Below are 13590 nucleotides of genomic sequence, written 5' to 3' on the forward strand. Positions count from 1 at the left end.
TTACGCGTGGAATCCCGACGCAGGGACATCTTTGCCCGCACCACCCGCGGCAAATACTCGATTCGCGATTATTATTGTGCGCGATTATTGCGGAGTATCTACGCAAACTATCTGCTCTAGATGCAGTTATTTTGCACGAGGTAGACGCTAACGGCTAGATTACGCGAGCGTATAAGCTCGCCGGAATATTCCGGTTGAGCAGTTTTGCGACTGCGAAATATCGTCTCGACGAGGAAAACCGTACGTGGAATTGCGAATTGAAACGGATTCCGGAGGCGCCCGAAAGGACCGGGGGATTAACGAGGAGGTAATGTTACGCCTCTTTGTCTTTTTCAGAGCCGAATTTCGTGGGTTCGTACGACATCGGCAGCCACGTGTTCTTCTTTTTCCGCGAGACCGCGGTCGAATACATAAACTGCGGTAAAAGTGTGTACTCCCGCGTGGCGAGAGTTTGCAAGAGGGACACCGGCGGTAAAAATATACTCATGCAGAATTGGGCCACGTACCTCAAGGCCAGATTGAATTGCTCGATACCCGGCGAGTTCCCGTTTTATTTCAACGAAATACGTGAGTATCGGCTCGTTGTGTAACACGACATGTACATTTTTGCCGCGTGACATTTTTTTATATAGCAATGAATTTATATTTATCTCTCTATTTTTTTGCCGTGCTTAAAATTCATTATTTTTCAAGATATTAATCGTTATTTTTCTCTCTAATAAAAATGTCGACATCCAATGATACAAAATCCTTGTCTTTGACGAGGGGAAAAGCTATTTTCGCCACTGTCACGTTCACGTTCCAATCGGTATAATCTGACGACGTATAATTACATTGTTGCACCGTTGCTGTTGCTCAGAGAGCATTTACAAGGTACCGGGTGACGATACGCATTTCTATGGTACCTTCACCACATCGACGAACGGGCTAATGGGCTCCGCGATATGTTCCTTCCACATTGACGCCATCCAAGAGGCTTTCCGCGGAAAGTTCAAAGAGCAAGCGACCAGCAGTAGCGCGTGGCTACCGGTCTTATCTAACAAGGTTCCGGAACCGCGCCCGGGCCAATGTGTTAACGACACGGAAACGTTGCCGGACACCGTCCTGAATTTCATAAGGTCCCACCCGCTGATGGACTCCGCGATCTCGCACGAGAACGAGAAGCCGGTCTTCTACAAGCGGGACGTCATGCTCACGCGATTGGTCGTCGATAAGCTGCGCATCGACTTCGTGGGCAGCGATTTGGATTACACAGTCTACTACGCCGGCTCTAGTAAGCAAACTACACTCGTCACGATGAATATAAACGCGATAGCTTATTGTCCCCCCCCGATGAAAATGCGTGAGCACGTGCCTCTCGTCGCGTGTTACAGGCGACGGCCGCGTTCACAAGGTTGTACAGTGGATGGACAGTAACGGCGAGTCCCAGTCGATCTTGCTGGACGTTTTCGATGTCACGCCGGGCGAGCCGATACAGGCGATGGAGATCTCAAAAGAGCACAAGGCTCTCTACGTAGCGTCGGATCATCGGATAAAGCAGATCGATCTTGTGATGTGCACTCGACGGTACGACAATTGCCTGCGATGCGTCCACGATCCGTACTGCGGATGGGATAAGGACACAAACATGTGTAAACCCTACGAACCAGGGTAAGTGCTCATCAACACAAACACACATATTCTCCCCCCCCTCTCTCACTCTCTCGCTCGCTCGCTCTCCGCAAATGCGGAGATTGCAGAATTGCGAATACACGCGCGGGCAATTTATAATCTCTAATTTTACGCAAGATGCACACATATAATAAAAAATCAAAGAATGAAGCATATTCGATTTTCATCATAATTTACTCGCTTGATTACGAATTACGGCACGCAGATTTCGGGGCAGTAATATTTGCGCCGATTTTACGCATCGTATATTTCAGTTATCGCAGATTCATTTCCGCAGATTCATTTCCGTTCGGTGAAACGAAATACTTTTACAAAAATAAAAAAAATGAAATAAAATAAAGGAAAAAAAAGGGAAAAAATTGCAGCCGGCGAATCAAAATTCAATTTCGAGATATTTCGGGATGAAATCACGGCAACGTAAATGTACGCGGGCGAGCGACAACGAGAAAATTATCGCGGGTGTAATCGTGGCTCTCTCACTTTCCCCGTTTTACGCAGTCTTCTCCAAGACGTGTCGAACACCACGGCGGACGTTTGCGACAGCAGCGTCGGCAAACGGAAACTGGTTGTCACGTGGGGCCAGTCGGTGCACCTGGGGTGCTTCGTGAAGATGCCGGAGGTGCTGGCGAACCAAGAGGTACGGTGGTACCACTACAGCAAAGAGAAGGGAAGGTACCAGATCGCGTACAAGTACGGCGCCGGCGGCGACAAATTCATCGAGACCTCGGAAAAGGGTCTGGTGATTGTCGGCGTGAACGAGCAGGACGCCGGTAGATACGACTGCTGGCTCGGCGGTGCCCTCCTGTGCTCGTACAACATCACCGTGGACGCGCACAGATGTTCGGCGCCCGCCAAGTCCAACGACTACCAGAAGATTTATTCGGACTGGTGTCACGAGTTCGAGAAGTACAAGTCGGCGATGAAGAGTTGGGAAAGAAAGCAAGCGGTAAGTCGAGTCGTCCTTGCACTCCTCCCCCGTATCGGTTTATAGCGTCGACGCCGACGCTGATATTCCTCCGGATGCCGGGAGCATTTTTATACGCGGGCGAAATAACGTTGCCAGTATATCTCAGATATTCATATCGCCGTTCGTCATATATGTACGTATAGGATCGTCATAAACCGTAATCGAGCCGTTCAAAATTTGCATTGCAAAGCGATGTACAATTCAGCGGATTCTACGTATATTCATATCTTTATATGCATCGGAACGGATGGACGGAAATTAAATATTTATCACGAAATTGCGCGATGCAGAGGTAGAGTTTATTGTGGGAAAATACACCCACGGGCGTATAGCCCGTAAATCGATAATGTGTATCGATAAATATAATTGCGTTTGATAGCAGCAAATGAGAATTACTCTGTGATTGTTCAAAATCGTTCGTGATCTTTTATGTATTACGTAACGACAACTCTTAACGCGTATCGAAATACAATTTACCGGGCAAAATTATTAATGTGACTAGTCCATTTTACGTTCGCTGTATATAAATATTCACGCTCGTATTAAGGCGATCGTTAATACTTAATCATATAATATATCATAATGGATTCATAATAATCTCTCGTAATCTACACGGACGTGCTGTAAAATCGCTTTGTGATCGCCAGTGATATTTATATTTATTTACGGTTTCGCGGGCAGATTTCGCGCGGCGATCATCGACGTCCAATTTCGTACACGTGATACGCTGTGCGCGAGACAACGCTCGATACATCGGGCCATCGAGTTGTGCGACAACCCCCTTCACAGCCCCGACGCGCCTGTTTTCTCTGTTGCAGCAATGCGCCTCGAGGCAAAACGACAGCAATCAGAATCTACACACGAACGAGGTGTACGGCACGCCCCTCGTCTGATGGAGCCGATCGTTGGGTCCCGCGTCGAGCCGAGATTACGACGACACGATGATACGCATAAGCGTCCCGCCGAGGAATCGCGGCTGGACCACGACCGGTTGGATCGGCCTGGCCTTCTTCTTGGCCGGTCACGCCACCGCGCTCGGCCCGCTGGTCGCTCGAGGACTCTTTAGTGACTGAGGCCGAGCCGCGATTACGCGGAAAAAAAATCTAAGAGGTGCGAAGAACGCACGCGTCATCGATCGTGCGTACCGCCATCCACGTGCCACGGTGCCCGAGAGCCTTTCGTCGGCGCTACCGATCGCGAGTGACCATCGAGTTTATTGGCGGTCGGTGACCCGCGAGAATATTCCAGTTCCGTATTCGTCGTGCACTCGACTTTCCGTTACATACATACATATATATATATACATATATATTTCGTACTCGCTTCGCTGTAAATAGACGTGTCGCGCGCGAGCCGCGAAATTGAGATCGAACGCTGGATGCCGCGAAGAAACCACGAGAGCGCGGAACAGCGGGGCCGATTCCTCGGTCTGTAAATTCCGATGTGGATGCGCAACCGCGCGGAGTGGTGTTTCTCGGGGTGAACGGACGATACCTTTTGTGCCGAAGAAACGTGGACGAAGAAGTTCCGATTCCTCTCGCGTCTGCGACCGGTCGGGTGCTGGATGAGAGCTGAATGGGGAAAACGCGCGCAGCTTCCCCATTCCTTCAACGTTTAATTAATTCGCGAGACGGGGAAGAAATTTTACGTGTACATACGATATCGGAGCCTCATCTACGGAAGACAACGCAACGCTGATCGCGACTGAGATATCAATGATCAGTGCGCAACTGAGCGGCGCGTCGGAGGGAGGGAAGGCGCGTTCTCCTCTCCAGCTGTTTTCGCATCCGCGACAGGAGCCGACGAGAGGAGTCGAGGTGGAGCTTCCCCGACAATCGAGGGTGGGCAGCATCGATTGGAGAACACGCGGTCGCCGCGGCGAACGGCTCGCACCCGCGAGGCCGGGAGGAAGTCGGCGGCGTCGCTCGAGGAAAGAGAGGTAAAACGTCGCGCCGGGAGGGAGAAAGGAAAAACGAAACGTGGCCAACGGCGCGTTTACGACGTCACGCAGGTTACATATGAGATTATTATCGGCTTTAGAGACTTTCGTGCGAGAACCGCCGCGCTGCTGCACTCGCGCGACGCTGGTTAGCTTTCCATATCACGTTCGCCACTTTTGCGGCGCGCACACGCCTATTTTCTACCTACACACCCCTCAGACAGGCCCTTCTCCCCCCCCCCCCAACCCCTCCCCTCCTGCCCTTCCGCGCCACCGCGTTTTCCTTCATTTTTCCCTTCATATATCGCATCTCGACGATCGCGCGCGAGCTACCGCCCGCTATCTTTTGTTTGCGGGAACCTTCGTGCCGTTCTGATCATCGACCATTATTCTTCGCGCGCCCACCTGAGACGCACCGCGGAACGAGCGCCGGATGACGCCGCGCTTTTGACCCGTGCACATTTCGCATTGTGTATCGATAAAAGCGCGTCGCGCCGGCGTGTCGTGTCGCAACGTGCCGCCGCGCGGCAACCCTCGAAAAACCGTGTCGCGCCCCAGTTCGCGGGGAACCACCTCGAGAGTACCTGCACGACGCGTCATCATCGTCGAGAGCCGAGAACCCCCCACCCCCCTTTCTCCCGTTCCACCCTTCAAATCAAGGTGCTACGCGGGTCTATTTCCTCCCGGAGGAATCCCGTGCTCTCAGATCCATACGTGCATTCCCTTCTCGAGCCCGTCTCCTTTCTTCTTCTTCTTCTTCTTTTTTTCCCTTATCCGATTCTTTCCTCAACGGACAAACACGAGAAACGCGTTAACGCGCCTAACGGCGATCGTTATGTTACGCGCCCGTGCTCTGCACTGTACATAATACCGGACCTAGGAGTCACGTGTACACATTTTCCGCTTAGATAAGTCTAATATTAGCGTAGGAGATATACATGTTTGCTTATAAGTTTTCGATGAACACAGCCGGAGAGATCTCTCGTTGCATCCCGCGGTATCGCCGAGTAAACCGGAGTAACGACCGCCAACAAAGCTGAACGCCGGTGCTGGGGCACGTCGAGGCGGGCGATCGTTTCGACGACTTCCGGACTCGAGACTGCGCGGGCTATCGGAGCCAGCGTTGCGTGTTTTTTTTCTTCTTTCATTCGCGCTTCGACACGGAAAAACCTACGCCCGGCGCGTCCGCCGTGAATTTGACTTCGCTCGAGAAGCATTTGGAGCCTCGGCACGTGCCGGTTACGCTTGGTTCATCTCAAGACGTTAAGCAGATCGATCGTTATCCTTTCTTTTTCTCTCGCTACTGCTAGCTTTCGTTAAAAACTTAATTTTCCACATCGCTCGAGAAAGCTTTTTCGGACGTGAGAACTGGCGACTTGGTGATTATCTGTACATAGATAATAGCGTTATATTTTTATAAAAACGACAGAGAAGACTCGCTGCTAAAAGCAACGGCATGGTTTTAATCTATTGTCTTTCTTTATTTCGTTCATTCGCAGTCAAGTTCATTGCAAACCGCGTCTCAAGCGAAAGTTCTTTCATTTCCAAACGGATGTTTTTTTCACGCGGAGAACGATAGAAATCCTGAAATTCTGCGCTCGAATCACGTTTCGTCGCCAACATCACAAATGCATACGTCCTCGTTTAGCAATCGTCCATAAAAATATGATGCAGACTATAGTGGAAATAGCGATCGCGTTAGCGTCCGTCCGACTTTCCCTCGGAGATCTCGACACACATTTTATAATCAGCTCGACAACAAGTATTCGCCGGTGCTCATTTAGCGCGGCTTGTCGAACGATCGACGTATCGAAATAGCACCCAGCTAGCCATACAGCACACATACACGTAAGTTATAAAGAGCAGTAGAGGAGGTCATGACGCCTTTCTGTACACGGATTTCGGTTCCCCCGCATAGTCGGTCGCCTCTCGGCGAGAGTTTCATTTTCACTCCTAAGTTTGTACATAGACACTTCTATCGTATTATCCACGGTACCCCCTCGATAGTACAGCAGCGCGAAGATGCCCGATCGAGCCTCGGCGCGCGCGCGCGCGCGCGCGGCTGTTATTGACTTCTGTACAGAGATCGTCGCGATTGGCGATTTACCTTTTGTACCTATAAGGCTCAACCTATACGAGATGGTACGCGATAAGAGAGGGAGGGACTCCGATAAGGGAGCCGCTGAAGAAGCCCGGGAGACCGGGACAGCGGGGTTGTACCTAAGCGAGACCTAGGCGGACGTAAGAGAGTAATACAATAATCGGTAATCTCTAATCCTCGAGTATGTACTTATTATGAGCTTCAACAAGTATTGAATAGTATTATGACGTAGGATTAAGGCCGAACACACGTTAGGGATAAAATCGAAAGCCGCGGATCGGCGAGGATCCGCCGCGCCTCGAAACTTTCTCGTCGCTCCTCAGGGCGGATTCTCGCGCACGACCCTCGCGATCCCCACGAGGAGTTTCGGGCCGCTCCTCGCCGATCCGCTCGGTCCACTCGTATCTACAAATCATCCTTAAATTCCTCCAGCCATCAACCGACGTCCCGGATCGTAACTAGATCGCAGACGCGTCTGGATATAGCGAGGAGCTAAGAAAAAGGAAAGGGTCGAGAGAATGTTATGTACGCGTGCGTGAGTGCGTGAGTGCGTGCGTGCGTGCGTGTAATTGCGTGGTGTCACGGATTGATACGTAAAGAATAGTAACTTACCTATCGTATATTTAAAGAAAGTTATAAAAAGAGTAAAAGCAAACGTAATATTACGATAGAATAGTAAAGTACACGAACTTTGGCTAAGAGCGCCTTCGTGCAGTCCTCGCGGACCGCGTTGACTGCGCGTTTACGGGAGAGAGGGTGAGTGAGCAGATCGATCCTGGATGATGGTCTTTGTTCTGCCGGATGCGAACAAGTGCGTGCCCGATGCGAGTGCACGAGGGCGCGCTTCGGGTTGGAGTAGGCGTGATCACGGAAAGCAATCTAAGTTGAACTTAAAGTTGTTAGATATATTATTTGTAAGATTACTGTATGTTGCGTGAATGCGATTGATGCGGCGGGATATCGCGAGCGGAACGATCGATCGGCGACGTGGAGCGAAGGTAGTCTGCCCGGCCAGCGAGGCAAAGTAGTTTCGTCGCTGTTCGTCGAGACGTGAGCTCGATACGCATCCGAACGAGAGAAAATAAACCTCGAAGACACACACCCACACACACACACACACAAAACACTGCCTGCGAAATCCTAATCGATTATCCCGCAACGTCGACCGCGAGGGCGAGATAGACTATAGACTCGGTTTAATGTATGCGATACGAGACGATTTTGGGTGACAGGCCCTACTCGTGGTTACTCGTGTAAGGGAAAACGCAAAGGGGGAAGGGACGCCCTAACTGAATAATTAGTTACACTACTATGATAGGAGGAGTGGGAGGGAAGGATAGACCCGCGCGATAACGATTTATTAAAATATATCACTAGGACTAGCCGACGACTGTCTTAGGTTTCAAGTATCGGAAGCGTAGACTCGTTTCTCGAGTGGTGTAGCGAAGGGGACGGAATGGAACGGGGAGGGATTTGCTACACGTGGCGCTGCGTGTGCCCTTTACTTATTTTTTTTTATCTCTCCCAAGATTACGGAAAAGCGGGAATGATCCGTTGACCGATTTCCTCTTAATTTCGCCCGCCTTTCTTTCCGCTCTCGTGTCACCGGCTCCGTTTTTCCCCCGTGACCGTTTTTCTTTTCCTCCCCCTTTTTTTTTCTCACGGATATATCTTGCCTTAAAGCAGAAAATTGGAGCGAACTCGCGCGAGATTAATAGTCCATTCGTATCGTGGAAAACTCATCCTTCATCATCGCCGTATTTTTCTTCGTTCTTTCGCCGTTCGTTTCTTTTTTGCATTCTGCTCGTTCCTGTCGACAGCAGAGCGATCAAGGGTGGAAATTAGGGCCGGGCGGTAGCGCGCCGTGAGTCGTTTTGAAGCTCGTAGGAGCCGATATACCGCTTAGGGGAATTCAATTTAGCCGCACGGCGTAAGGGACGGGCCCGGCACCGCTCGAGGTAACGCCACCGTACTTGGGCGTGCATCGGGCGCATCGGCAGTTTTGTTTATCGAACGTAATCGTGAATATCGATCTTTCTGCAAGCGCCCTGCCAAACGGAACGTTTGCCGGCACCGGGGGCGATATGTTTATCGATTAAATCCAATTCGGCCACACGCGTCGCTCTGCGCTTGTCCGGCGAGAGGCACCGGTTCTTTCCGGTCAGGGCGCGACAGTGACTTTTTCGGAATGCCGCGAGCAAAGCACGCGGGGAAATCAGTTTTATCCTGGGTGGTAGAATCAAGTCTTATCTTCTGTATCGTCCTGTAAATCTCCGCAGCCGTTTGAATTGAGAACGAGAGCGCCCAACTTTCATCCGCGTTGCGCGCGATCGCATGCGACACACGATCGATCGATTCACGGTACGCGCCGCCAAAAAATTCAGACTTAACGACACGTATGTGCGATTATCATCGTTAATAACACGACCGTAGGTAATTTTTAGTTGAAAGAATTTCGTACGATAAGAGACCCTTTTAGATATTCACCTATTACCTAAACCTAAACATCCAATCGCTATTTTTATCAAAAAAAAACATGTTAAAAATCTTTAATAGTTATCCATTGTTCACTATTGCTATAATAAAGTTTTGCTTTAATAAATGATTGATCTGTGTGCGTTATTAATTTACACCTACGTCCCACAAAACTGCGGCAGACGCATTATAAATCATAATCAGTGCCTCAAAGATAGACACTTGGTGTATACAGTCTTTTTTTTATTCAAAAGATAGGCTACTTATAGACTTCTTCGCGCAAGCCTTCAGATAATGGAGGAAGGACACCGAGAAATGGACGTGCAGAGGCCGCAGGTAAGTCCAATTCCCGTAGACAACTGATCGCGGATGCCTTCCGGTTCGTCGACGCCCTCGGCGACGGAGGGCGGCATAAAATTTGCGACCCCGTGACGCGCAAAATGCAATCAGCGGACCGCGAGGAAAAGGATTGAACGTCGCCCGGGGCGACGGCGAACGACGTGCTCTAGAAGCGCGTCTCTCCCCGGTCGTATCGTCCGCCCGATCGATGGAACAACCTCAATGCCTCGGCGTATATTCTTCGTTTGAATAATTACGCGCGATTACGGACACATACGTAGCGGGCTATAGACCCCTAGAGCTGGCGGACGTCATCGGCGACCGACTTAGGGGGATGTACGACGCTTGCGTCACGCGTACCATCTTGGTACCGGTCGCGATGGGTTCTTGATCCGTTGTGACGTCACCGAAACGACACCGCGTCGAGCGGTGCTCTTTCCACGGCTTCTTCGGAACTCGGTGACGTGGGCCGGATTGACTTCAAAGGTGCGCTTTGCAATGTTACCGCGCTTTACGCGGTCGCGCCGCCACGGGAAAGGTCGTGGGAACGCGTGCACGCAATGTTCCCTCAAACGGGGTTGGATGTAAAGCCGCCCTGAAATCGACACGCCTCGCACGGTGTTTGTAGTATTTAAAGAACGCTCGAAGCTAGGCGGCTAGTAGAGACGCGCGACGCCGCCGCGGATTTACGCAATTTTGTCCCTTGCGCAAAAATGGAGTCTGTGCAAGGAGACCAAACTCCCGTAATCAGAGTGGGTCGGCATTTTCGAGAAATATTCGTCCCGAAAAGAATCACTGGGAGCGCTGTCAACGGACAGCTCGATTCGTATTCGTGCGTGTCACACGGTTATCATATGCATGAAGCGTTCGGGCGAGTTCGTGAGAGAGGTGGATTGTGTATCTAAAGCCCGTATCAGACTACAGACTCCCGACTCTGACCCGACTACTGACTCGGACTCTCGACTCAGCGTTTAATCCATTTGTGCGACGCCCAGCGCTACAAGTGGCAAAATTTTTTATTCAATATTTTGCAATAATGTCGGCCCATGTTTGGTGACGTGATCAAGCCTAGGCTCGGCCTCTCCGCAACGTTCGGTGATCGCGGCGAGCGAGGAAATTCGGTTCCCGTCGGTATTCTCGCGAGAGGGAAAAGCGCACCCGCGGAGGTACGGGCTGGAAAAATCGATTCGACTTAGATCGTATCTCGAATCCGAGATTCCTAAACTCGCGCGGAATTCAATTTAAAAATCTAATCCGATAAAGCGATATATCGACACGTTGCACGGCGCGCGGAAGCTGCGCCCCCGGGTCCAGGCCAGGTTTGACGGGTCGTATTAAATCCGGCGCGAGTCTATTGATCTTAACTTTGTTAGCCGCGCCAAACGCCGATGAAAGATATATACATCGCGTCGATACGGAGATTGAGTTGGACTATCGCTCGATGGTACGCGGCGTGTTCCATAAGTGGTTACAATCAACGGTGCTTTGCCGTCGCCATTGAATAAAACGTATTCCGGGGGGCCACTGGGCCGGGTGGCGGACGCATTGACGGCACGTATCGATGATAACGAGCGATATCTGAGTGCGTAGCGTAAACTGCAAAACGCAATTGCCGTCAAAGCGGTGCGTTTATGGTCGTCTTTATCGCTCCGCTCGATGCGCGTCGACGTCCTTTGTGAATATTTCAGTTATCCGCGGCCACTATCCAAGTTTTAATGGAAATGCCCGATCCGCTTTAATTAACTATTACGAACTGTGTTCGAGCGCCGAATTGTTGGGCGCGGAGGGCCGAATGTTTATTCTTTCGCGCATCCCACGCATCACGCGAATATTTGCACGTGCGGTATCCGCTAGTTTATATTCGTTTCATATTTGTGCCGCGGATATATGCATGGGAGTTTATCCGCGAAGCTCTGTGCCGCTTAATTCACTTTACTCTTTCTGGAACGTGCATACGTGTGTGCACACACGGGCACAAAACCCGATACTGTTTTGTTAGAAACACTCGCATTACAATGCCCTACGCTATCGCGCAATGTATACTCGCATTAGTACTTTTGATTCCCATTAATAATGCACATTTGTAAATGGGTTAACATATTTGACGCAACACGCCGCACTATGTATAATTTATTAATTTCTACTTATATTACGTTCGATACTTGTTGCAGAATAACGCACTGCGCAGAAACTATATTAATCAGTTCAGGCAGTATTGTTAGTCACGCTCTTTTGCTAATAACATATAACGTAGTAATACAACCCCCCCCCCCCTCTCTCTCTCTCTCTCTCTCTCTCTGCAATCCAAAGACATAAAAATACCTGCTACCCCGTTTTATATTGCCCCTAAAAGAATTGACCTGTAAAGTAGTATTCTTATACTTGCTATTTTCGTAATATGGATTGAGATCGAGTGACGTTAGGAACAAACGTATATTCGTCGCCTCTCTTTATCCGCTTAAGGTAGTTCTTTCGTAAAATCAGCTATGTGAGAATTGTTTCAAATTTTTACCGTTTATTCTTTACATAAATACGTGCAAAATAAGACTAATTAAATTAAAATTGACCGTCTCAAAGTTCTAAAAAAAATTGTTAAAGTTTACTATGTTACCCGAAATATTACGTGTAAAACACGTTAAAAATATTATTACATGTAACAATATAATTCGTTGTGATATTATTACATGTCAAATATTATTTACATATATTATTATGTTTTAGAATATTAATATTTGCGTTTGCAAACGCAAATGGTGGCACATTTTATTTTTTTAAAGTTTAACGATGAGTGAGATTCGTATGAGAAACAAATATGTTATAAAGTAAAATAGAACAAATAACTGGAAAAAAGATCAAAATTATTGACCGTTTCGTTTCAACAATATAAACAGTTAAAACTGAACAATGGGAAGAATTATGTAGTAGACATGAGTGTAGCGATAAGAGATGTGGCAACAGCACCTCAAACTACAATCTTTCGAATCTATTTTATATTATGTATTAATCGTAAGTGTATTCTTTAGAACAATATTGCACCAAGATATATCATTGTAATAATTGAGTGCTGGTTCCTGTCTGGAAGAAACTTTTGAGCATTACTGTCGCGAAACAACTACCTTAAGAGGATCCTGAAGTCTGTAATTTTATAAAGCCAATGTCAAATTGCTCACGATTAAAAAATAAAAAATTTTTAATACCAATATCTTTTTTATTTGGCTTCTGACCTGAGTGTTTTAAGTATGAAAGTGTTCCGCTATGCGGTCCGCAACTTATCCTGGCATTATTTTGTGCATAAAAGCTAATAAAATGATTTACCAGCGCAAAAATTATATTTGAATGTGTCGGTAAAACTTTAGGATCCTCTTAATGTTATCTGACGCACATTAATAAAAAAGTATCAGGATTCGAAACTAATGATCTGGCCTGCGATCCATTAGCGCGTCGCTTTCTCGATTCACTCTGCGCCGCGACATTCTCCACTCGTGATTAGCGTATTATTGTCCGCACGCCACTTTTGTTCTCCTCCCTGTATTTCCATCATGCGCATGATTCATGTATCGCTATCCTCCGCCTGCGCGTGAAGTAACCAATGCAAATCGGTTAGCCCCGCTGATGCATTATCGAGATATCCACCTGCCGCGACACGTATTTCCAGCCTCACCGACATAAAAAATCATTAAAAAATCACTATTCGAAACCAGTCAGCCGCGCATCGATTTAACTTCACGATAGCCGCAATTTCTGTTTTAATCGTCATTTGTCTTGCGTTCGGGGCAATCGAATTGTAGTACGTTGACATTTTTCGAATCCCAGTACGAGTTCTCGCCCTGTTTCTGGCTTTACATATGCAGCTCGGTGGATCGCTTGTTAAATTTACATGCGTCGTTTTACGGTTTTATCTGCTCGCCGATGAATTTCCGTAAATAAGAGCACGAAAAATACAAGGAACGAAAATTGGGTGAAGGATCGCGTCGACACAACCGTAAAATATGTAATATATACCTAATATACTGTACGAACTGCCTGAATTTTACAGCAGAATTAATTATTTCACTTTCAATTCTCCGCTTCTATAGTTACCCTCCGCTTCTCTGGGGG

The 13590-nt window shown here is 48.4% G+C and overlaps 1 protein-coding gene across 1 annotated transcript in view; it reads left to right on the top strand.

Moving 5' to 3' along the window:
• LOC105562298 (semaphorin-2A) overlaps positions 1-4792 on the top strand; it is a 162200-nt gene extending 157408 nt beyond the window's left edge. Inside the window, exons 7-11 of the mRNA XM_012013039.1 lie at positions 337-567; positions 860-1273; positions 1374-1650; positions 2170-2617; positions 3457-4792. Coding sequence (XP_011868429.1) covers positions 337-567; positions 860-1273; positions 1374-1650; positions 2170-2617; positions 3457-3531 — 1445 coding nt within the window. The 3' untranslated portion in view covers positions 3532-4792. The remainder of the gene's footprint in view (positions 1-336; positions 568-859; positions 1274-1373; positions 1651-2169; positions 2618-3456) is intronic.
• The last annotated feature ends 8798 nt before the right edge of the window (positions 4793-13590 follow it).

The sequence above is a fragment of the Vollenhovia emeryi genome, unplaced genomic scaffold (genome assembly GCF_000949405.1).
Source record: "Vollenhovia emeryi isolate VEMERY1.0 unplaced genomic scaffold, V.emery_V1.0 DF939191.1, whole genome shotgun sequence".
Lineage (NCBI taxonomy): Eukaryota > Metazoa > Arthropoda > Insecta > Hymenoptera > Formicidae > Vollenhovia > Vollenhovia emeryi.